Source organism: Anser anser (genome assembly GCF_964211835.1).
Source record: "Anser anser genome assembly, chromosome: W".
Taxonomy (NCBI): domain Eukaryota; kingdom Metazoa; phylum Chordata; class Aves; order Anseriformes; family Anatidae; genus Anser; species Anser anser.
Window position 1 is genome coordinate 12,670,862 of NC_139731.1, and position 25,444 is coordinate 12,696,305.

The window sequence follows — 25,444 nt, forward strand, 5'->3', positions numbered from 1 at the left end:
GTTTTTCCTTGCAACTCACGTACCTGTGCCTCTAGGGTCAAGGTAGATTTTCCATCCCATTTTCTCATGTCCTCTCCATGGTCATGTAGGTAAAACCACAGGGTGGCATGGGATGTGTACCCATTATATCGTCTTCCTTGCACAGATGGACGTTTACCCCTAATAGCTGAGACACTGGTTCATTCAGGTGGGGAGGAAGATAAATTCTCTTTAAGTTGGTGGTCCTCTTCCAAAGGTTTATCCACAGCCGAGACACAGGCCTGTAGGGAAGAGGAGAGACTTTCTTCGTACTGCCGGAGTTGTTTAGCCACTTCATCCATTGTGGGTTCCTCATCCTCTTTCCAGGCCATTACTGCCAATGAGCTGGCATATGATGATGGTGCACTCCGTACAAACTTCCGCCACATGGGTCGTGTACACCGGACTGCATCTGGATCTGCGGATGTTTGTGCATCGTCTAGGTCCTTATAAATTACTTCCCGTACGGCCAATTCCCTCAGGTACTGAATTCCCTTCTCCATGGTGGTCCATTTGCCTGGTAGACATACAAGTTCTTCCTTGAAGGGATACCTTTCCTGCACAGCTGACAGGAGACGCCTCCAGAGGCTGCGAGATCGTGCTCCATCTCCAATTGCTTTGTCAATGCATGCGTCTCTAGCAAGGGATCCCAGCCGCCTGGCTTCCCTGCCCTCTAATTCCACATAATTGGCTCCGGTGTCCCAGCACCGGAGCAGCCAGGTGACAAGCTGCTCACCTATACAGCGACCAAAATCTTTTCGCACATCTCGTAGCTCACGCTGGTATAGGGTTCGGGTAGTTACTGTTGATTTTGCGACATCCTCATCTTCATCTTCCTGTTCCTCTGATGGCCCGGCCTCATCTTCTTCATGCTTAGTCTTAGCAGGAGTTTCTCTGCGTTTTAAACGATCTGACTCTCTAAATCATATTTTCACCTTGTCTACAGGGGCAACTTGCACTGCTACAGTTTGTTTCTCTGCCCCAGCCACAGGGCCTGCCACAGGGGTTGTAACGACCGCTGGGTCCGTCACATGTCTTGGAGTGGCCACAGGGGCTGGAGCGGACGCAGGGTCCATTGTAGAGGTTGGAGTGGCTGCAGGGTCTGTCACTAGGTTGATAGTAGCATCGATTGCAGCTTGATAGGCATAGGCCAGACCCCAGCATGCTGCAGTGATTTGTGTCTCTTTGGAATTGCCAGAGTGATGACACCCCTTTTTCAAGCAGGGTTTTTTTTTTTTTTTTAAGGGGTGAATTTCCAAAGCACTGGAGGTTCACACTGCTCTAGATGCTGTGGTGGTTTTACTCGGGTGGGTGGCCGAGCTCCACCACAACCGCTCTCTCACTCCCCCCTCCTCAAAGAGGAAGGGGGAGAAAATACAACACAAAGAGCTCGAGGTTTGAGATGAGAATGATTTAATTAAAGGGAAAGGGAATGGGGAGGGAAAAAAAAAAAAAAAGGCCACGCGGAAGCACAGAGAGAAAAGGGGGAAAAAAAAAGTTATTCTCTACTTCCCATCAATGATCAATGCTCGGCCACGTCCGGGGAAGCAGGGCCTCAAAATGCGTAGCGTTGTTCGGGAGGACAGCCCCCTCGCCCACGAGAGCCCCCCTTTTTATTGCTGAGTGTGACATCAGGTGTTATGGAATATCCCTTTGGTTGGTTTAGGTCAGCTGCCCTGGCAATGTCCCCTCCCCATCACTTGCCCACCCCCAGCCTGCTGGCTCTTGGGGGCTTGGAGGGAGTCCTGATGCTGTGCCAGTACTATGCGGCAATAGACACAACACTGGAGTGATACCAGTGCTGTTCCAGCTACGAGTGCAGAGCACAGCACTGTGTGGGCTGCTGCAGGGAAAGGTGACTCCATCCCAGACAGACCCAGCACAGATGCCTGCCCATATCCTCCCACACTCCCTGCCACTCGCAACTATCCCGCCTCAGGACAGATCTCCGGATGAGATTCCTAAGTAGTTGTTTAACCTTAAATAAAATCTGAAACACATTCAGGAGACATAATAATAACAACATGCTGGTCTGAACATCCCAAGGATATTCAACATCTTGAAGAGCTATCGTAACTAGCTCGGAGGAGAAGAGGGGGGTGAAGGAGAAAGGGAGAGTAAAGAAGTAGGAAAAAAATATCTCCCCCTGTCCCCTCCACAGATTGGCTCCCTGAAGAAAAAAAGTAATAGGTGTAATTGTTAATAGCTTCCGAGATATGGTTTCCAAAGTATGGAATTGACGACAGTGCAAATACCAGGTTAGTCTCATGGCCAGCAATTTTATCATATCATAAGCCAGTGTTATACTGCACAGTAAAATAATGATCTTAAACCAGCCCCCTGGAAAGGATAAACAGCACAACAGGGAACACAAACAGTAAGTAATGTGCTATATAACTCAATTTGGAAAACAGACACAGTAGACATGAGATCAAAGCAAGATCAAAGCAATCAACATTGTGACTAGCAACTATTAAGCAGGTCCAATACTTATACCAATTTTAGTTTAACACACTCTGGTCAGATCTGTCGTTATCTCAACCCTTCGAGCCCCACGTTGGGCGCCAAAAGGACTGTTGTGGTTTAACCCGGCTGGCAGCTAAACACCACACAGCCGTTCGCTCACCCTCCCCCCTCCCTCTCTGGGATGGGGGAGAGAAACGGGAAAGTGAAGCCGGTGAGTTGAGATAAAGACAGTTTATTAAGACAGGAAAATAATAATAACAATAACAATAATAATAGTGATAATGATAATAGTATTAATAATAATAATGTGTAAGAAACAAGCGATGCACAATGCAATTGCTCACCACCCGCTGACCGATGCCCAGCCTATCCCCGAGCAGCCGGCCCCCCACCCCGGCCAGCCACCCCTATATATTGTTTAGCATGACGTCAGATGGTATGGAATACCCCTTTGGCCAGTTTGGGTCAGCTGTCCTGGGTCTGTCCCCTCCCAGCTCCTGCTGCACCCCCAGCCTGCTCGCTGGCAGGACAGAGCGAGAAGCCGAGAAGTCCTTGGCCTGGTGTAAACACTGCTCTGCAACAATTAAAACATCAGCATGTTATCAGCGCTCTTCTCATCCTAATCCAAAACATAGCACCTTACCAGCTACTAGGAGGAAAATTAACTTTATCCTAGCTGAAACCAGGACACTATGGATTATGATAGTCATAAAAGGTACTGGTTACTGACTGTTGGTGGATGTTCTGTGGGCATTTGCTGTGGATGCTATGAAAGGAATCCAGCTGTGCAAGGCTGGGTGGATTCTGTTGCTCAGAGTCCCAGGTTTATATATGTACAAGATGAAAATAAGTTTATCCTCAAAAAGAAGGAGATAGCTTGACTTGCAGTGCTGAGAAAATAATTTCTACCTAAAGCTTCAACATATTTGATCTCATATATCTGAGATATCAGATGCTGTTTTCTTCATAGTTCCTTTTGGAAATAGAAGTGTATTTTGCATTTGAGATGATGTCACATTGTAAGAGGGTGATTAAGCTTCTGATACACAAAGAAGTGAGTGAGACCTGTTGACACAGCAACATGAGCTCCCCACGTACCCCACTTCTAGTACTAAATGGTGGCTTTGGGTACCTGGGACCTGAGAGAATACTCACCTCTGTGATGAGTATCACAGATCGCCTCGCCGAGGCGATCGGCTCCGGGGCAGACGTGTTCTGCAGCGGAGCGGGGGATCGAGGTGGGCAGGTCTTTTTTTCCAGCATCGAGGCCACTCGAGGCAGCCGAGGGAGCAGCCATGACCTGGCAGCCCTCGCGAGTGAGGCTGACGAGGCGTAGGCGGAGCCAGCAGCGCCCCCTCCCCAGCCGTACAAAGGCAGGCCCTAGGGAGCGAGAGTGACCAGGGCGCGCCACGTCAGTCAGGACGTGGCGCAGCAGTTCGCGGGCAGGGCGCGCTCAGACAGGACAGAGCATCCCGCCCCACTCAGGAGAACAGCTCGTCTACCGGCTGTCTACCTATGGCTAAACTGCCATGGTCTCCACTAGGCAGAAAGCTCTTTCTAGAAAGTCTGTGGCGACCCAGACTGACTGCCCGCTCAAAAATGCGGCAGTTCAGGTCTCTGGGTGCAGGGAGTGCCTGGGCCTGTTGCTGCCATCTGAGGGAGGCAGAGGCACCATGTGTGTGAGGTGTGAGCAGGTGGATGACCTGGTCAGCCTGGTGGCAGAGCTCAGGGAGGAGGTGGAGAGGTTAAGGGCTATCAGGGAGTGTGATAGACTGGTGGAGCAACTCCCTGCCAGGCCAGAAGGAAAGGCACCAGGGTGAGACACCCTAAATACCAGCCCTGAGGCTTAGGCAGGCAGCAGAGGCTCCACAAGAAACACATCACCCCCTACCGCCTTGTGAGCAGGTAATAGGAGGGGACCAGCAGGCAGAGTTCCTGGTACAGTGAACCCCCTCTCCTCTCCTCCCCCTAGCAACGATGCTGATGAATGGGGGACAGGGGGCAATGGCAAAAGGTCCCTGCTCACCGTTACAAGCGTAGCAGGTGCTCCTGTCTGGTGATTCCCCTACCTCCCTAGCTGCCCCTGCAGAACAGGTACACTGCTCTGCGAGGACAACTGGACAATGGCGAGGGTGATGGTTCTTCCTACTTGGAGGTGTCACCAAAGTCTAATCAGGCTACCCACTGCATTAAAACCTCCTCAGTAAAGAGTAAAAGACGGGTCATTGTCATTGGTGACTCACCGCTGAAGGGAGCAGAAGGCCCGATATGCAGACCAGACCCGCTACACAGGGAGGTCTGCTGCCGCCCGGGTTAAAGATGTAAGGAAGAAACTTCCTTCGCTAGTACGGCCCTCGGACTATTATCCTCTTTTGTTGTTTCAAGTAGGCAATGATGAAATAGGAAGAACTCCTCTAAGGACTATGAAGAAGGACTTCAGAGCCTTGGGGAGACTGGTCAAGGGTTCGGGAGCACAAGTCGTGTTTTCCTCTATCCCTCCAGTTATAGGAAATAATGAGGTACTGGACATGATGAGCCAGCGGGTTAATAACTGGCTCCGAGACTGGTTTCACTGGCAGGGTTTTGGTTTTTTTTTGACCTTGGGTCGATTTACATGAGACCAGGCCTGCTGACGACAGACAGGAATAGCTTTTTCCTCCGGCAGAAAAGGGTTTTAGGATGGGAGTTGGCAGGGTTCATTGATAGAGCTTTAAACTAGGTATGAAGGGGGGTGTGGGTGGAACCGGGGACACTAGAAAGGAGCCTGAATGTGACATGCCGGTTCTTCTGGGTGAGGAATGTGCTAGCAAGACCTCGCAGTCTTGTGTCTTGGTGAAGGATGAGGATGACAGAACATTTTGCAGGAAGGACACAAGGGTTGGTGAGAGGTTGGTAACTATGGAAACACCTGAGTGTGGTCAGGAGGGTATTAGGGTTTCTCCCTCCCAAAAGGTGGCCTAGCTGAGGTGCATTTACACTAATGCATGCAGTATGGGCAACAAACAGGAAGAGCTGGAAGCCACCATACTAGTAGGAAACTATGATGTAGTTGCCATCATGGAAACCTGGTGGGGTGATTCCCATGACTGGAGTGCGGCCATTGATGGCTACAAACTGTTCAGAAAGGATAGGCGAGGAAGGAGGGGAGGTAGAGTTGCCCTCTGTGTTAGGAAGTGGATAGATTGTGAAGAGCTGTGCCTGAGAAACAGCCATGACCAGGTCGAGAGCCTGTGGGTGAAAATCAAGGATCGGTCCAGTAAAGGACATCTAGTGGTTGGAGTCTGCTACAGGCCACCTGATCAGGGGAAGTCTGTTGACGAGGCCTTCTTGCTTCAGCTGCAAGAACTGTCACACTCACAAGCTCTTGTCCTGATGGGGGATTTCAACCACCTGGGTATCTGCTGGGGGTAGCGGCACTGCAGGTTCCAGGCAATCCAGGAGATTCCTGGAGTCTGTTGAGGATAACTTCCTGGTCCAGGTAATAGACGGACCGACCTGACGTGAAGCCTTACTAGACCAGGTGCTCACCAACGTGGAATTAGAGAGGTTAAGATTGGAGGCTGCCTGGGCTGTAGCGACCATGCCCTGGTGGAGTTTGTGATCTTGAGGAATATGGGTCTGGCAAAAAAGCAGAGTCAGGACCCTGAACTTGAGGAGAGCAAACTTCCGGCTGCTCAAGGAATTACTGGCTGGGATCCCCCGGGAAACTGTCCTTGAGGGCATAGGAACGGAACAGAGCTGGCAGATCTTTCAGGACACCCTTCTGAGAGCGCAAGAGCTCTCCATCCCCCAGCAGAAGAAATCGAGCAGAGGAGACGGGCGACCGGCATGGCTGAGCAAGGACCTGCAGCTTAAACTGAGGGAAAAGAGGGAAATGTACAGGAAGTGGAAGCAGGGTTGTGTAGCCTGGGAGGAATACAGGGGTGTCGTCCGGATGTGTAGAGACAGGATCAGGAAAGCCAAGGCACAGATGGAGCTGAACTTGGCAAGGGATGTGAAGAATAACAAGAAGGGGTTCTACAGATAAATAGGCAGGAGGAGACAGGCCAAGGAGAGTGTTCCCCCTCTGATAAACGAGACAGGAGAACTGGCTTCCTCAGACATGGAAAAAGCTGAGGTACTCAATAAGTGCTTTGTCTCAGTCTTCACTGGTGGTCAAGTTTCCTATGTCTGTCAGGACCCTGAACCTCGAGGAGAGGGTGAGAGGAGCAGATTCCGTCCCACTGTGACAGTGGAACAAGTCTGGGACTACATAAGGAAATTGGATGTGTATAAGTCCGTGGGGCCAGATGGTATACATCCCAGGGTGCTGAGAGAGATGGCTGATGTGGTTGCTGAGCCGCTCTCCATCATATTTTGGGCCCCTCGCTACAAGAAGGACATGGAGGTGCTCGAGAGAGTCCAGAGAAGGGCAACGAAGCTGGTGTGGGGTCTGGAGAACAAGTCTTACGAGGAGCGGCTGAGGGAGATGGGGTTGTTTAGCCTGGAGAAGAGGAGGCTCAGGGGAGACCTCATCGCTCTCTATAGGTACCTTAAAGGAGGCTGTAGAGAGGTGGGGGGTTGGTCTATTCTCCCACGTGCCTGGTGACAGGACGAGGGGGAATGGGCTAAAGTTGCGCCAGGGGAGGTTTAGGTTGGATATTAGGAAGAACTTCTTTACCGAAAGGGTTGTTAGGCATTGGAATGGGCTGCCCAGGGAGGTGGTTGAGTCGCCATCCCTGGAGGTCTTTAAGAGACGTTTAGATGTAGCCCTTAGTGATATGGTTTAGTGGAGGACTCGTTAGTGTTAGGTCAGAGGTTGGACTAGGTGATCTTGGAGGTCTCTTCCAACCTAGACGATTCTGTGATATTCTGTGATATTTGAAAAATCATGGCTGTCGGGTGAAGTCCCCGGTGACTGGAAAAAGGGAAACATTACTCTCATTTTTAAGAAAGGGAGAAAGGAAGACCCGGGGAACTACAGGCCAGTGAGCCTCACCTCTGTGCCTGGGAAAATCATGGAGCAGATCCTCCTGGAAGACATGTTAAGGCATGCATGAGATAAAGAGGTGATCCGAGACAGCCAGCACAGCTTCACCAAAGGCAGATCTTGCCTAACCAATCTGGTGGCCTTCTATGATGGAGTGATGGCATCGGTGGACAAAGGAAGGGTGATGGATATCATCTACCTGGACTTGAGCAAAGCCTTTGATACTGTCCCTCACCACAATCTTCTCTCTGAATTGGAGAGGTATGGATTTGAAGGATGGACTGTTAGGTGAATAAAGAATTGGTTGGCTGGTCGCAGCCAAAGGGTTGTGGTCAATGGTTCTATGTCTGGGTGGAGGCCAGTCACAAGCGGTGTCCCTCAGGGGTCGGTCTTGGGACCGGTGCTCTTCAACATTTTTATCAATGACATAGATGGAATCAAGTGCACCCTCAGCAAGTTTGCAGATGACACCAAGCTGAGCGGTGCAGTCGATACAATAGAGGGAAGGGATGCCGTCCAGAGGGACCTGGACAGGCTGGAGAGGTGTGCCCATGTGAACCTAATGAGGTTCAGCAAGGCCAAGTGCAAGGTGTTGCACTTGGGCTGGGGCAATCCCAGGTATTTATATAGACTGGGCGAAGAATTACTTGAGAGCAGTCCTGCGGAGAAGGACTTGGGGGTCCTGATGGATGAGAAGCTGGACATGAGTTGGCAGTGCGCGCTTGCAGCCCGGAAGGCCAACTGTGTCCTGGGCTGCATCAAAAAAGGGGTGGCCAGCAGGGAGAGGGAGGTGATTGTCCCCCTCTACTCTGCTCTTGTGAGACCCCACCTGGAATACTGCATGCAGGCCTGGGGCCCCCAGCACAAGAAGGATGTAGAGCTCTTGGAACAGTCCAGAGGAGGGCCCCTAAGATGATCAGAGGGCTGGAGCACCTCTCCCATGCAGAAAGGTTGAGGGAACTGGGCTTGTTTAGCTTGGAGAAGAGAAGGCTCCGGGGAGACCTCATTGCGGCCTTCCAGTACTTGAAGGGAGAGTATAAACAGGAGGGGGAACACCTGTTTACGTGTGTTGGTAGTGATAGGACAAGGGGAATGGTTTTAAACTAAGACAGGGGAGATTTAGGTTAGATATTAGGAGGAAGTTTTTCACTCAGAGGGTGGTGAGGCACTGGAACAGGTTGCCCACGGAGGTTGTGGATGCCCCATCCCTGGAGGCATTCAAGGCCAGGCTGGATGCGGCTCTGGGCAGCCTGCTCCAGTGGTTGGCAACCCTGCCCAGAGCAGGGGGGTTGAAGCTAGATGATCTTTAAGGTCCTTTTCAACCCAGGCAATTCTATGATTCTATGATTGGCTCCCTGAAGAAAAAGCATGAAAGGTGTAATTATTAATAGTTTCTAGGGTAGGGTTCCCAAAGCATGGAGTTGATGGCAATGCTGAGTACAAATACCAGATTAGTCTCATGGCCGGTAATTTTATCATATCGTAAGCCAGTGTTACACAGCACAGCAAAATAATAACCCTATACCAACCCCCAGAAGTGATAAGCAACACGACAGGGAATACATACACTACATAATGTGCTATATAACTCAGTTCGGAAAGCAGGTACAGCAGACTTGAGATCACAAAAATCGGCATTGTGATTAGCAACTGTTAAACTGATGTAATGCTTATAAGAATCTTGTTTTAACATGCTCTAGTCAGATCTGTTGTTATCTCAACCTTTCGTGCCCCACATTGGGCGCCAAAAGGACTGTTGTGGTTTAACCCGGCTGGCAGCTAAGTTCGCTCACCCTCCCCCCTCCCTCTCTGGGATGGGGGAGAGAATCAGGAAAATGAAGCCTGTGGGTTGAGATAAAGACAGTTTATTAGGACAGAAAAGAAAGGAAAATAATAATAATGATAATAGTACTACTACTAATAATGTGTACAAACAAATGATGCACAATGCAATTGCTCACCACCCGCTAACCAATACCCAGCCTATCCTTGAGCAGCCGGCCCCCCACCCCAGCCAGCCACCCCTATATATTGTTTAGCATGACGTCAGATGGTATGGAATACCCCTTTGGCCAGTTTGGGTCAGCTGTCCTGGGTCTGTCCCCTCCCAGCTCCTGCTGCACCCCTAGCCTGCCCGCTGGCAGGACAGAGCGAGAAGCCGAAAAGTCCTTGGCTTGGTGTAAGCACCGCTCTGCAACAATTAAAACATCAGCATGTTATCAGCACTCTTCTCATCCTAATCCAAAACATAGCACCCTACCATCTACTAGGAGGAAAATTAACTGTATCCTAGCTGAAACCATGACAAATTTTTACTGTCAGAGATAGGTGTTGTTAGCCCTATGCTGGGGATGGGACAGTATTGGATGCTGGTGGGAAACCACGTGCGTTTAGCCATTGTGCCGTTTTGCTCATATACAGCATGCGAAATGCAGTGCTTTGAGAGCAGAACAAACAATCCTTATGATTATGTTATAACTACACACAACTGCATAACCTCTGCATCTCATGTGGATTACTGATCAGGCCACAGGTCTCTCCAGTACAGTAGACACAGTCCCCAGTCTCTTCCCTGAAACCTTTTTCTCCAGCTGTAGCAAACTCTGCTTGTGTGTAATGTTCATCACCTTGTTCATGTGTTGTCCAACAGGTACACCCAGACAACAAGGAAACAGAAATGCCTATGGTAAGTTCCCACCTTGCTGTGTGCTTGCATTGCGTGGTATTTGTAAAATGCTGCTGGGGTGTTTCCAGAGGTAACATTCCTCTGAGTACAGAAAATCATAGGTGATGAGTGAACTGCAGGGTGAGGGAAGCAATCCCTTGCTTCTTCCAGGGTAAAGGGCTTTCCCATATCATAAGGACCTTTACTGTTGGAAAGGTTGGGTGTGAGAAAGTTTCAGTCCTGCCAGTAAGAGAGGGTATGTAACAAGAAATCTGGGTAATCAAATGTCTTTTTGAGGGTAAAAAGGGTGTGGTAGGAGTCAGACTACATAAAGTGCTTGGTTTCATCCTACCAGTGAGCAACTTCCCCAGCACAGCCTTGGAAGTCTCCAGTTACCTAATTTTGTGGGTTGTCCTAGTCCTGCAGTAGCCAGGAATGGGGACATGGATGCAAAAGATGACCATCACCTAAGCCTCTGGGTTTTCCCTTGTAGGTAATGCACCAAAACTTCCCAGCGTCTCAAGTGCCCAACAACACCAGCTGCGCAAAGCGGTCATGTGGCCCTGCTCCTGACATACAGCAGGCCCTCTCCGCTAGCGAGAGGCAGTGTGTAGAGACCGTCGTCAACATGGGGTACTCGCCTGAGAACGTCCTGAAAGCCATGAAGAAGAAGGGACAGAACATAGACCAGGTAAGAGCTTTTGCAGGAAGAGAGAAACCTTTGAGTGGGTGCTGATTCTGCTGAGAAACAGCCTTAGCTTTGCAAAATGGAGGGGGAGGGCACTTTATTCTAACAGTGAATTGCAGAACTGCCCCAGAAGTTTTCACCTGGCAGAAAAGTCTTCCCAAACCAAAGAACATCTGCATAACTTTCTGTTAATCTGCTTCAGTCAGCACAGTCTTCCTAGGAGTCACAGAACAATCCTTGGGAAGCTTGGTATGGATCCATGCCTTTAGTGCTGCGTGACCAAAAAGCAAAGCACCTTCCCTGTTCTGAGCACAAGGGGTTACTCTGATGATGCCTCTCCCTGCAGAGAGATGGGCCCCTGCAGGCTTACTACAGCCATGAAAGGCTCGCGAGGCACCAGTGACTGACTTTTTGTGTGCTCTGACTGTGGTGCTTCCTGCCATGTGTTGCCTCAAACACTTGCTAAAACCATGTCACGGAGCATAAAGTGTGGCAGGGTGAAGTGTGGCTCTGGGTCTTGGATCAGCTTCAAACAAAGCAACGTTTTGAAGCCAGAGGAGCGTGGCCAGGCTTTCTGTGCTGGCCCCGTGCTCCCTGTGCACTGCGCAGAGCGTTGCCTCGGCAGGAGGAGCATTCCGGTAGCTCCTGTGCTGTGTAGGATTTGGCTGCTGGTAGAGCTGCTCTGCTTGCCCCCTGCCTATAAATCAAGAGCAGTTTAATCTGTGTGAGGAGCTGTAGTGCCAAACAGAAGGAATGTCCCTTCGGAGGGCAGTTTCAAATCCTGCAGTATTTGCATGCTGCTTTCTATCTCATTCCTAGCACTACCTTTCTCCTACCTGTCAGACTTTCACCCCTACCTCTCAAAGCTGAGAATGAATAAGAAATGTGGCAGTAGTTTCTGGGCATGTGATCTGGGATCTGCAGCTTGCTCAGCAGTATGCTGAGGTGATCTTAAGAAGCTGACTGCTTTCAGATTGCGTTAGGTCTTCTGGCTGAGAGGAAACTAAAAGCTGATGTAGCTTGATTGCTGGCCTACGGTACCACCTTAAAAATTCACAGTATAAAAAGCACTGTTAATCTTAAATTTCTGCCTCCTGAGTGATTCAGAATGGAAGGCTAGAGAAGGAAGGCTGTTTGACTGGAGTGAAAGATGAAGCTGATGGGAGAGCACAAAGACAGAAGGACTTGTTTGCTGTTTTTTTGAACAAGCTCTTGCACAAAGAGCATCTCAAGATAGAGTAGGAAGAGCTTTGTCTCGGTTCCTGGTGAAGCCTGGGACAGAGTTGTGCTCAGTTCCTCTGCACGTATTGAGGTGCACGACTCTGTGCTGTGAATGCAGCTCTGCAAACTTCTTTGTTTTGTTCCCTGCAGGTTTTGGATTACCTGTTTGCACACGGACAGCTTTGTGAGAAGGGCTTTGATCCACTTCTTGTTGAAGCAGCTTTGGAAATGCATCAGTGTTCAGAGGAGAAGGTGAGAGCGCCATGTGCTCCGCAATAGTGAGAATGCACCATGAAGGGGAATTCCAGCACAATGAAGTGGTTGGTGTAATTCTATCTCCTTGGTAATGCTGCCTTGTTGTCAAAACTGGCTGCCAAAGATCATTCTTGTAGTGATGAAGGGAATATGTTAAAACATTAGATTTCTTCTGCATTGGTTTATTGGTTTATTACCCCTACTCGCATGCATTTTTATGGGGACAAGCTCTTTTTAAAGACCCTGCTTATTTTGATGGCAACGTTCTAAACCACAGTGTTGTCTTTTGAGCAAGGTGCTCAGTACAGAGAGAATTAACTTCAGAAGCAGCAAATTATCATCAAAATCCTTCCAGCTTGCCGTGGCTGTAAATTTTCTCCACTGTACAAATACATCTGCCTGCCAAATTGGGTTAGGGCTCTGTCTGAAAGAAGCTGGAAAAAACAGCTTTTGTGGTTTATGGTGTGGATGCTTTGCCAGCACCAAAGGTACAGAGGCAGGAACAGAGGACAGCAGAACTGCTTTTTAGTGTATGCCAGTGTGAGAAACACTCCGTAGCCAATAACTTAGGCTCAGGCGAGGATCTCAGTGAAGTAGTAATCTATTCGCGATTGCAATGGCGGGTGCCCCACAAGCAGGAGCGCACCTACTGGTTCCAAAACACAGTTTATATACTTTTTGATGACAGGACCCTCCCCTGTTTCCCCACTGAGTGGGTAATCCAGGTTCACAATCTACCTGATGCTTCACAGACAATGCCTGGCCTTCAGTTGCCGGCCTGTTAAATTTCAAATTTCTTTTGACTTTTTTTACTGTTTGAAGTGGTAATGTTTCTTCACTTATCTGACTTGACTTGACACTGTGATTTTCACCTGATTTTTCTAAGGAGTCTGGTTGTCTGCATTTTACAAGGTCGCCTGCTAAGTTTTCTTATCACTGCAAGCATATCTCAATACCCCATTCCTTCCCTCTAAACAATGTAACTCTGCAAAAACAAGATTTTTATTCCCACAGTTCCCCCCTTTTCTTCTTTATAAATTGCTGATTTTTGCAAAACTTTTCTCTAAGGTGTAATTTGGTAGATATCTTTCTCTTCTTCACCTTCTTTGCTTTCCATCTCCTCTAATATCATCACCTTATCTGAGTAAGGTGGTGGATCCATGGTCATTTGTTTCAATAGTGCAGTTTCAGTTAACCACTGCACTAGTCCTTTTACACAGGGGATACAACAACAACAAAAGGCTGTCAAAACTCCTGCTACTATGATCAAGGATGTAAATATGCCTAATTTTTCTGCCAATTCACTGGCAAGGGTGGGAAACCCTTGCAATGCTCTAGTTACTGTGCCATCCGGGGCAGTATTGTTGGGTATAAAAGTGCAACAGTGGTTGCTCAGTATCACACACACACACCTCCTTTCTCCGCAAGCATCATATCTAATGCTATTCTGTTTTCCCAAGCCATTTTGCTGGTGGCATCTAGTTGTTCAGCGATTCCTCTTATCGCATCCCTTGTATAATTTATGAATCTCTGCTGATTATAATAAATATAATTAATCCAATCCACATTCTTATTGATTGTTACCCACCAGAACAGTGACTCAAACCCTGCAGCAATTTGATTCCTGGCTTCCTGTTCATCGGGAACTCCTCTAGGCACCCCAATAGAATCTATGTACGCTCTATCATCAAATGATACTCCTAAGCTTCTTTTACTTCTTCTGGGTATTTGTGATGTTTCTCTTTCAAATGCCAGGGTGAAGGATATAGCTAATTGAACAAGTGCACAAGTGCCTCCCCAGTTAGATGGTAGGGTGGACCGTAAGATCTCGGTAAGGCTCGGTACTGGGGTTGGCCCTCTTTAATATCTTTATCGATGATCTGGATGAGGGCGTCCAGTGCACCCTCAGTAAGTTTGCAGATGACACCAAGCTAAGTGCGTGTGTCGATCTGCTCGAGGGCAGGAAGGCTCTGCAGGAAGATCTGGATAGGCTGGAGCGATGGGCTGAGGTCAACTGCATGAAGTTCAACAAGGCCAAGTGCCGGGTCCTGCACCTGGGGCACAACAACCCCAAGCAGAGCTACAGGCTGGGAGATGAGTGGCTGGAAAGCTGCCTGGCAGAGAAGGACCTGGGAGTACTGGTTGATAGTCGGCTGAATATGAGCCAGCAGTGTGCCCAGGTGGCCAAGAAGGCCAACAGCATCCTGGCCTGTATAAGAAGCAGTGTGGCCAGCAGGTCTAGGGAAGTGATTGTCCCCCTGTACTCGGCTCTGGTGAGGCCGCACCTCGAGTACTGTGTTCAGTTTTGGGCCCCTCGCTACAGGAAGGACATGGACGTGCTCGAGCGAGTCCAGAGAAGGGCGACCAAGCTGGTGAGGGGTCTGGAGAACAAGTCTTACGAGGAGCGGCTGAGGGAGCTGGGCTTGTTCAGCCTGGAGAAGAGGAGGCTCAGGGGCGACCTTATCACTCTCTACAGTTACCTTAAAGGAGGCTGTAAAGAGGTGGGGGTTGGTCTGTTCTCCTACGTGCCTGTTGACAGGACGAGGGGGAATGGGCGAAAGTTGCGACAGGGGAGTTTTAGGTTGGATGTTAGGAAGTACTTCTTTACCGAAAGGGTTATTAAGCATTGGAACGGGCTGCCCAGGGAGGTGGTGGAGTCACCATCCCTGGAGGTCTTTAAAAGACGTTTAGATGTAGAGCTTAGCGATATGGTTTAGTGGAGTACTTAGTGTTAGGTCGAAGGTTGGACTCGATGATCTTGAGGTCTCTTCCAACCTAGAAATCTGTGATACTGTGATACTGTGATCTTCCCTCCACAGTACCACCAGAGATCTTCCCTGGGGATCTCAAGTCTTGAGCAGTTTCCCATCAAGTCCTCGGTAGCATTCAAGGTCCTCGTGCACAAGGCAAATTCTCCCAGATGCTGGGTAGCACTCACACCCTGCCGTGAGAGGCAAGCTGTATGGTTACCTATAGCTGTAGAGAATGCAGGGGGAGCCCTGGTATTGCTATCACGCAAGGAAGGGAACAGCAAAGAGAGACTTACAGGCCTCATTTCCCCAGGCAGTCTTTTCTTGGTAGAGTGCAATCATACATCGCATCCCCTGGGAGTCCTTGGTCCACCCCAATGGGCAGGGCACTATCTGGGCAATCGGTCCTCCGGAGGCACAAGCATAGCAATCGCTATGGTTGAGACTCTGGACAGTATATTTGACCCATTCTATCCAGGCATTCACATCCCCATACCCTGTTTCAATCTCAAATGTTTGAACTGCCGCATTTCGAAAAGGCCCTCCTGTTTTCTCTCCTGTTTTCTCCTTGAGTTTCTCCCTTTCTCTGATGGCAATAGAGGATTGTTTCCATACAGCTATTCTCAATCTGGCTGTTGGGTCTCTCCCAGTTATTTGTTCTCTCTGCTCAATTGTCCTTGGGCATTTAAATCTCCACAAGCTAACACCTCACAAGCGTCAGACATGACAGATTGTGGTACATAACCCTCTGTCACATTCACCCATATTTTTTAACCGTCTTACTATTATCTGGTCATGCCTTTTCCAAGTTGCCAATTGACCAAGGCTTTCTCTGAGGCCTACAATCACTAGAAACAAAATTAATAATTGATTTTTCCCTGTCATTATTTTTAAACCTTAGGTTTCCAAATAATTTACAATACAAAGAATAAGATGTACACTACTACTACAACAAACCCCCCCTTGGGAGCACTTCAATTCACGATAGGTCTGTCCTTTCTCTCAATCACAAGTCACACTCATTAGTTACCTGTGAAAATAAAAGGTTAGTTTACAGTTGTAAGCTGTTATCCCGCTCAGAGTCCACTATGAGATTTTTCTTTTTGATTTTAATTTTCAACAAGTCTTCTGTAGGAACAACTTCCCCGGTACTAGGGTCGACAGATGCCTTCACTCGAGTATAGTGAGTCCAACCTTTTTCCGCAGTTCCTATGGCTGTTCCAGTGGTTAGTAGTACTTGGAAGTGTCCTTCCCATTCAGGCCGGAGTTGATCCTTTCCAGGTCTGAATCAGGACCCAATTTCCCACGGGTCCTGAGAGATGACAAAGAAGAGGACAACCCCAGAATACAGTTCTTAAGAAAACTCTCTTGTTTCGAATTGTGGTATCTCATCCCTTCTGCCCAGATAGGGCAATCCGAACAGCATCTCATATGGTGAAATTCCCATATCCTTTCTTGGTGCTGTCTGAACCTGTAGGAGTGCTAAAGGTAAGCATTTTACCCAAGGAAGTTGGGTTTCTAACACTAACTTAGTTAATTGCTTCTTTAATGTCTGGTTCATTCACTCCACCTCCCCAGAAGAGGAGGGGTGCCAGGGGGTGTAAAAATCCCACTCAGTCTCTAAGGCCTGCATTAACCCTTGCAGTACTTGTGAAGGGAAATGACTTCCTTGATCTGAATCAATGTTTTCAGCTATCCCATATCTAGGGACTGTTTGCTCCAGTGATACCTTAGCCACCGTGTTCGCAGTGGCAGATACCGAGGGGAAAGCTTACACCCATCCAGTCACGTGGTCAACTAGGACAAACAAGTACTTAAATCTCCCTCCTTTAGGTAACTCAGTAAAGTCTACCTGTATACTTGGGAAAGGTCGAATCCCTGGCTCCCGTCCCCCTCTAGGTGGGTTACGGATGACCTTTTTATTTGCCTTTTGACATATGGTACATCCTCTGCATATTTGCTTCACTAAAGTGTATATTCCTACACAGACATACTTTTTTCTAGAACAACATCACACATTGCTTGCACCTCCCAATGACTCTCTTGATGTAAAACATATTTGCCTCATTGGTGCTTTATTCAGCATTTCTCTCCCATCAGGGAGTATCTGTTTTCCTTCAAACTTCGTGGCTCCTGATTCCTTAAAAAAAATCTTTCTCTTAAAACTTTTTAGTTCTTTCTTAGTTTTCAACAATTCCCTGAATCCTCTCTGGATTTATTTTTGGTTTTCCCTCAGACATTAGATGCCTTAAATACCTGACTTCTCTTTCTACGTATTGTAATTTATTTTTCAATACTCCCAAGCCCTGCTTTCCCAGAAAGTTGAATAGCTTGTTAGTGGCTTCCTTCACAACTGTTTTCTCCTGTGCTGACAATAAACAATCATCCACATTTTGTAACAGGAATTCCTCCTCGGGAGGTTGGAATTGCTCCAAAATCTGTTCTAGAACTTGCCCAAATAAATCGGTGGCCCTGTAAACCCCTGAGGTAAAACTGTCCATCTGTATTGCCGCTTCTGCCCCCACTTCAGAGTCTTTCCAGTCAGAGGTGAATATATCTTTGCTCTCAGGGCCTGAGAGCCCTCCATTAATACCACTGTTATTCCAGTCTAACAATTTACTATTTGAATGCCCAATTTCATCATCAAATCCCTTCCCAACAAGTTAGTCCCTGCCTTGGGTACATACAATAATTGCCCAGAGATCATTTCATCCCCTAGTCTCAGCTTGGTATCCCCCAAAGGTGGCACTGTTATCCCAGCCCCTTCTACCCCCATCACATTTAGGGTTTCATTAGTTAATTTAATCCCTGATACTTTACAGGCCAGTAATGACCTAGCTGCCCCCGTGTATTGCGTTCAATGACAAGGTTCTGGGGGGGCTGCAGTGGCAGCCCCCCACGTGGAGAATCCAGAAACTGCCCCATGGCAGATAAAAGACGATTTCATCCAGCCCCAAAGGGGCCCACTGCTGCCATGAGCAACACAGTCCATGCCTCTGTGAGAGCACATCCACGAAAACAAACAAACAAACAAACAAAAACCTGCTGCTCAACAGCAGCTGGGAGAGCGAGGAGTGAGAAACCTCCCCGCAGACACCAAAGTCAGCACAGAAGGAGGGGGTGGAGGCGCTCCAGGCGCCGGAGCCGAAGCCCCCTGCGGCCTGTGGAGAGGCCCCTGGTGGAGCAGGCTGCCCCCCCCCGCCCCCCCCCCCTCCCCCCTTCTCGATACTTGGGAACCTGACCAAACACCACAGCAAATATACCAAAACTTCTAGACTGTTACTTAGATAATGCCTACATCCTCTTTCCCTGCTCATTCAACTTTCCCAACTCATTCAAAAAACAGCTCTGTCAAACATTACATACCACACCTTTAACACCTTCAATAACCCTTTTTAACACTTCTTCTTATCTTTCTCCAGCCTGTACTTTCCCATTTTCCTTCTCTCCTCCTATTCCTATTTGAAGTGGCCAGCCTGGCCAGACTTCAAAGCCTGTCCCTGAGCTTTCCTTGCCTGCCATTCCTTCATCTCTCTTCCTCTCCTTTCCATCCTGGCCCTGACTCCCCCTGAAGATTTTCTTCCTCTTTCTCCAACCCTCTGCCTCACTACCTGCTACACTGTCAATACCATTAGTTTCACTCTCTGCTTTTCCTTCTCATCTCCCCTCCTGACACACACCTTCAGGGCCTCCCACAGGAGGGCCCCCCAGTGACTGTTCACTACATCCCCCCACCTTCTGGAGCTTTTTCTGGGTATCTTGTCAAGCTTTAATCACAAAATGAACTTTCAAGAGCCCTTGGGATACCGGGTCCTGAGGAGTCATCCCCAAGGACTTTCTCATTCTGACCCCAAGTCTCTCATATGATTTCTGTGTTGTGCATTATTATTATTATTCCAGACAGGATTGGCAAGTGGGTATTTCTGCTCTGCTTGTATTACCCCTGGTCCTTGAGGATGAGCTCTTTCCCATTTTTGTATAGCAGCTCTCCTCCTGATCATTCCCATTTCTTTCCCTGTAAACAACATACTTATAGACATAATTCCTCCCCAAGAGTATACGTTAGGTCCTAGGAACTGGTCTAATAGATCAGCTGTTGGGGTCCTCAATTAAAGACTTCATCTCCTTCTTAAAACTCCTAACCTCTCTGCTGGTAAGGAGAGGGGGGAGTTCACCTAAGAGGACACACAGTTAGTGTTAGTACTGTTAGTATCAGGGAAGGCAAAATTCTCAGTACCTCTTCTACCTTGTTCTAATTCTTGCCAGAGCCTAGAGTACGCTCTTCTCTAGGGACAGTGTTAATTGCAGTCCCTGTCTCCCTTCCTGGAGCTGCTGCTGCCACCGGTGCAATATTAGGATTATAGGGAACATAACTTGGCTCCTTCTCCGAAAAAGGAATCTTATTGTTTACATATAAATTTAAAACCTGAATTTTCATCAGACCCGTATTTTGGCCAAAATACTGCTGTTTCCTTAATTGGTTCTTTTGTCCAGACTGATACACAATATTTAACCGTTTTTTTTCTTTTATCATCTCCTCTAATTTTGAGATTATTTTTCCAATTTCTTATAATTCTTCAGGAAGAACTGTCGGTAGGTACTCCCCCAGGGATATTTCCCTGTCCCCTGGAACCCATATTTCCCATTTTTCCTAGCCCTTGTCAGTGTGCTGCTACAGAAATTTCCCTCCTGCAGGGTACCACACACTAACGTTCCGATTCTGGAAAATGGGGGTGTACTGCCAAGCACTTCCCCGTGCAAGGATTACTGTACACCAAATTTCCCTGGTGTAGTGCCAAGCACTTCCCTGTGCAAGGGCTTACCATACACCAAATTTCCCGAGACTCTTCGTTTCTCTCCCTTATCTCACGCTTCGTCCGTCTCCGGCCGCGCCCCTCGCGGAGCTACGGAACCACGGATCAGGACTCCACACTCGCTCCGTACAAAAGTACGTCTCAATCACACATCACACAGAGTCTCACCCGACCCCCAAGGCAATACTTCATATTTCTTACCTTGGTCTGTGCACAGAGTTACCGGATCAATTCTTAAACCCGGAGTGCCTACCTTCTTCCCTTCCCCAGTACTTCATGGTACTTCATGGATCCTGCCTCTTTAATCAGTCTCGGGCCCTCTGTCAGCTCTCCGCAGAACCGCCACCGCCGATGCACAGGACGCTGAAATCAGCGGGGCATGCCTTCCTGCTGCTGCGGCGGTGGGGCTCCCCGGTAGGTGACTGGCTCCCGGACGAGCCCCCAAATTGTGAGAAACACTCCGTAGCCAATAACTTAGGCTCAGGCGAGGATCTCAGTGAAGTAGTAATTTATTCGCGATTGCAATGGCGGGCGCCCCACAAGCAGGAGAGCGCACCCACTAGTTCCAAAACACAGTTTATATACTTTTTGATGACAGGACCCTCCCCTGTTTCCCCACTGGAGTGGGTAATCCAGGTTCACAACCTATCTGATGCTTCACAGACAATGCATGGCCTTCAGTTGCCGGCCTGTTAAATTTCAAATTTCTTTTGACTTTTTTTTACTGTTTGAAGTGGTAATGTTTCTTCACTTATCTGACTTGACTTGACACTGTGATTTTCACCTAATTGTTCTAAGGAGTCTGGTTGTCTGCATTTTACAAGGTCGCCTGCTAAGTTTTCTTATCACTGCAAGCATATCTCAATACCCCATTCCTTACCTTTAAACAATGTAACTCTGCAAAACAACATTTTTATTCCCACACCAGCCTGTTGTGTGCAGAGTTATAATGGGAATTCTTTGGCGGTGCAATCCCCCCCCCCCCCCCGAAGGGATGAAAGACACGGACTCCTGATGGCTCTTCAACAGCAGGACCTTTATTGCCATTTTTCACCACTACATATACTTTCCCCGTAGCCCCACACGCTGTCCATGCGCCCGAATCTGTCTTACAATTGGTTAGAGACCCTCAGACACGCGCCTTGAGCCAGCCAGCAATTGGCCACTGCCCAAAGCTCATCTTTAACACTGTAGCCAATTTACTTTATCTCGACCTTGCTCAAGTTTTTGGTTCTACCGCTGTTTTCCTCATTATCTGTAACTACTCAGGGAGGTGCGAAACAGCACAAAGCTCCCTGCGAATTCCTTCCCGCCCCCCCCCCCCACATACACATATATCTACTGATGAGCTTCCAAACAGAGGAACAACAGTGTGAAGATAAGGGAAGTGACATTGTTTTGGAAACACATTTGCTAGTGGCTTAACCCCCAAATTGGAAATGACTGCTCTCCTGGTTGTCTGTTTTAACCTGGTTTTCCCCTCTGGAGTGGAGGCACTGTAAGTAGCAGAGGGTTCGTAAAAATTTGAGTTGATTTACTAGTTGTCACTGTTTTAAGAGCTTGGGAAGGATTTGTTTGGTGTTAGTAGTATAGCACATGGTGTTGTGGTGGCTTTACCCCGCTGGGCAGCTGAACTCCACCACAACAGCACTCTTACTCGCCCTCCTCAGAAGAAGAGGGGGAGAAGAAACTATCCTTCCCCTTTCCCAGCTTTTATTGCTGTGTGACATCACATGCTATAGACTATCCCTTTGGTTGGTTTAGGTCAGCTATGTGATGTCCCCTCCCCACCTCTTGCCCACCCCCAGCCTGCTGGCTCTGGGGGCCTTGGAGGAAGTCCTGATGCGGTGCCAATATTGTGCAGCAATAGACACAACACTGGTGTGATACCAGTGCTGTTCTAGCTACAAGTGCAGAGCACAGCACTGTATGGGCTGCTGCAGGGAAAGTTAACTCCATCCCAGCCAGACCCAGTACAAGTGTCCAGTAGGATTTTTCATAATAGCCCCATTTTGCCCTAGATCTGAAGAGTCATTTTATAGTGAGGGCTGTTGTACTGTTCCCAAAGTCAAAGTAACTTGAAAAAACTTCATATGCAGCTAGAGCTGCTGGATGGGGGAGCAAAGTGATATTAATCAACCTTTCTGGGAGTTTGAATTGGGCCAGGCTGATTAATTTCTACTGAGAGAGACTACCCCAGACTAGGCTTTGGTGTGTTTACTGAAGAGGGTTTGGGAGATGCAGGACTACAAATGCTGGGAACTGAAAGTGGGGCCCAGAGGGCTGCTGCATGCAGAGCCCTGCTGACTCTTGTTGGAGTGGATTTGCTTCAAACTGAGTGTGTATGGACTGTGCATGGGAGTGGGATTGTCCCCATGGGGTGCCCGGTCACTGAAGACCGTCTCTGTGCTAAACCCCAGCTCTGAGTAAGACTGAGCCCTGATCTTCTTTTCTCTTGCAAATAATCGTCTGTCTCTTTCAGATCATAGAACTTCTCCAACTAATGAGTCAATTTAAAGAAATGGGCTTTGAACCAAAAGACATTAAGGAGGTCTTATTATTACATAACAGTGACCAACACAATGCTTTGGAAGATCTAATGGCCCGTGCAGGAGCCAGCTGAAAACACATTCCTGGGATCTCCCATGCCAACTTTACATCCAATGTGACTTGCTCTCGGCAGGAAGGAGTCCAGCTTTTCACACACATGGGAGAGTGACTGAGCAAGCCTACCTGCATGCATCACTCCAGCATTTCTCTTTCCACTGGGAGACAACTTTCTTAAATTAAATTTTTAAAGTGTCCTTTCCTAAGTTTCCTTTTTCTCCAGCTTGGCCACAGAGAGTTTAAAACTGCCCAGCCGCTACTGGAATTGTACATAGGCAGAGACCGGAGTGGTTCCCCCCACTGTTGCAGTGGAGTTGGAATATGAAGTTGGTTCTGAAACCTAGGATACTTTGGTTCTTTGAAGCTGCTTTCATGGTGTCTGCTTGTACTGAATTACTTGACTGTGTCACAGTCCAAATTAACTGGTTAAATTTGACCTTTAGTGCAATGGAATTTAATTTTTTGGTTGAAAGTTAGCCTATAACTTAGTAAAAACACTGGATCAGAAACTGTCGCTATGCATAAAGAGAAGCTGTTCCTCTTGTGATTTTTTTTAACCCATGCATCCAACACTTCTGCCAGACACGAGTGTCCAATGCTGAGCGGTGGAGCTTGGAACAGGTAAGCTGTGAACTCGACCTGGACCTGCAACTTCTGTTGGTTCTTGAACCCAAAGACAGAGAGCTGGGGCTCAGTATTCTTAATCCCCCAGGCTTGTAGGATATTTAAGAAAATGTTCTGCTAGGAAATCGATCATCTTTTGTTTTAAATAATACTCAGTGTGATGCAGGAGGTTTCTTTCAAGCACTTTCTTTAAAACAAATATACTCACTGCATTAGTTCCATTTTCCACACTGCTGTAGAATTACATAACATCTAGTACTAGAAATCAGGTTTTGGGTTGTTTTTGATAGTACCGAGTATTATGTTGTACATTGTTCAAGTTCTAAATACATAAAATATCATCAGTCTTGAGGAATCTTTAAAGTAATTTGCTAAATATTTTGATTCTGCAGAAGAACAACTAATAAAACCCTCAAATGTAGCTCCCAGTGGCATGGTTCCCATCTCTCATGCTCTTTGGCTTCAGCACATGAAGAACTTGCTAGATCCTGCAAGCCTAGGTGCTGCCTGCTCCTGTGGGCATGCACGAACATGGTCTGTGTTGGGCAGAGCTACCAGAGGTCTCCAGGCAGGTGGCTGCAGTGGTGGAAGGTGCTGCTTTTTTTTTCTGTGGCTTATTCTTGTTTTTTATTAAAACAAAACAAAACAAAACAAAGAAACAAGCCTAGGGATCCAAACTCATATCAGAGCATGGAGCTGGGAGCATCGGACTTTGGGAGGGGAAAACAGCTCAGCTCCTTGCCTTGGTTCAGATTTTCAGTAGGAGGTTTTGTAGTTCATCAGGACCCTGAAGGAGATGACATCAGTCTCCATTATGCTATTAACTTCGTACAGCCAGAACATCTCCTCTGGGGCTGGTGTTAACTCCGGGAATTCTGTGAGGAGCACAACAATGTTAATTACATACCTTTAGTTAAAACAAAATGATGTTGAGGAGAGATGTAGCTGTAAGTATCTAAGAGATCTGGAGATGAATGATGAGCAGGACCAGGGCAGACTTCCTTGTGTTGTATCCTGTAGCACTGAGCTTCACCAGCTTCCAGTGCTGGGGCTGAGAAGAGCTTGTCCAAGAAGGACATTTACCAGCTGATGGTCAGCAATTAATGTCTAGTTTGGGCTGCCTCTGGGGGTTCAGGTTAATCAGGTGCCCAGCTTTCCTTCCCAGGTGAGAAATGCGACAGTTTGAAACAAGGAAATGGAGTTCTGATCAGTCAGAAAAGCTGGAAAACAACAATAAACCTGCTTTACTGTTACTGCTGTGAGCGTTTGGTTGTGTTGCTTGTTTCTGGTTTCTCAGAGTTAATATCCAAACAGGTTCCTGTCTGGTACTAGGCAGTCCTGAACAGGCAAGAAGTCTTGCCAGCGAAGAAACAAAACTACTTAGACCAAACCTCTGAATAAAATCATCTCTTTGGTTAATGTGTATTATTTTTTTTTTCACAGTCACTGGGACCACACTACAATAACCACTTTGCTTACAGAGGTTGTTTTAGAAGTGAGAGCAGAGACATGAATCTGTGCAGTAGTGACAGGGAGTGGGGATTAACCAAGTGTGGTAGCAAAATGTGATGAGTGTTGGATGTTTTAGACACCACATGCTGTTAGTTACTCTGCTACTATTGTTTCATGTCAAGGCATGAACAAAGCTCAGTCTGGAAGTGGTGGGGGATGAGGCTGGGGTTCTCCTCTGCTTCTAGGTGGTGAGAAGATGACTTTTCCTGGTCAGTCTTGAGACCTTTGCTTTCCCTTAGGTTCCCAAATCAGCAGATTGATTTACATACCTAGTGAATGGCACTCAGGTGTCTTAGCTTTGTCAGAGGCTGTTCTGCCTCTGTGCTAGCTGCTGCTGAATGCCGAGATCTGGGTGTCAGGATGAGAAGTGTAGAGGCAAAGCCCAAACTGTGCTGCCCGATGGTGCCTGCTGGGCTCTGCCAGACCCTGTGCACCTGAGAGCTGGAGGGCGAGCTGCTGAAATGTGGAACAACAGGCCAGGGGCCATGGGCATCTCGTGCGAATTCCCAACCCTAGCTGATCTTTTACAATCAAACATTTTTTAGTCATTTTGATCACATTTACTTTAGAACAGATTTTGCCAGAGTTCTGTAGTAAATTGAATTTTATTTTAAATAATGTAAACTATTCAAATAAAATATCAAGCTTCTGCCATGAACATTAATAGTCTTTGTTGCACTTGCATACAAAAGTGAATCCATTTTACTTCTGTATTTGATTGTACGAGGCCAGTCCCTCAAAAATCTTCTGAAAAGACTGCTGTAACAGCAACACAAACAAAATTCACATACATTCTTCACGTTGAAAAGAAAACCATTTGTTTCAGGTGTCAGTGCAAACAGCTGGGAGGAGATG

At 47.7% G+C, this 25,444-nt stretch overlaps 1 protein-coding gene across 12 annotated transcripts in view; it reads left to right on the forward strand.

Moving 5' to 3' along the window:
• LOC310888750 (ubiquitin-associated protein 1-like) overlaps positions 1–25,444 on the forward strand; it is a 103,030-nt gene that overhangs the window by 66,652 nt on the left and 10,934 nt on the right. For 5 of the 12 annotated variants that reach the window (XM_083815774.1, XM_083815778.1, XM_083815777.1 and 2 more), the window contains 4 exons: positions 10,104–10,139; positions 10,612–10,809; positions 12,178–12,279; positions 22,329–24,330. In XM_083815774.1, the coding sequence (XP_083671900.1) occupies positions 10,104–10,139; positions 10,612–10,809; positions 12,178–12,279; positions 22,329–22,469 (477 nt within the window). In that variant the 3' untranslated portion in view covers positions 22,470–24,330. Of the gene's footprint in view, positions 1–10,103; positions 10,140–10,611; positions 10,810–12,177; positions 12,348–22,328; positions 24,331–25,444 lie in introns of those variants that run through there. The other 7 variants (XR_014576131.1, XR_014576132.1, XR_014576133.1 and 4 more) reach the window with 4 other exon arrangements.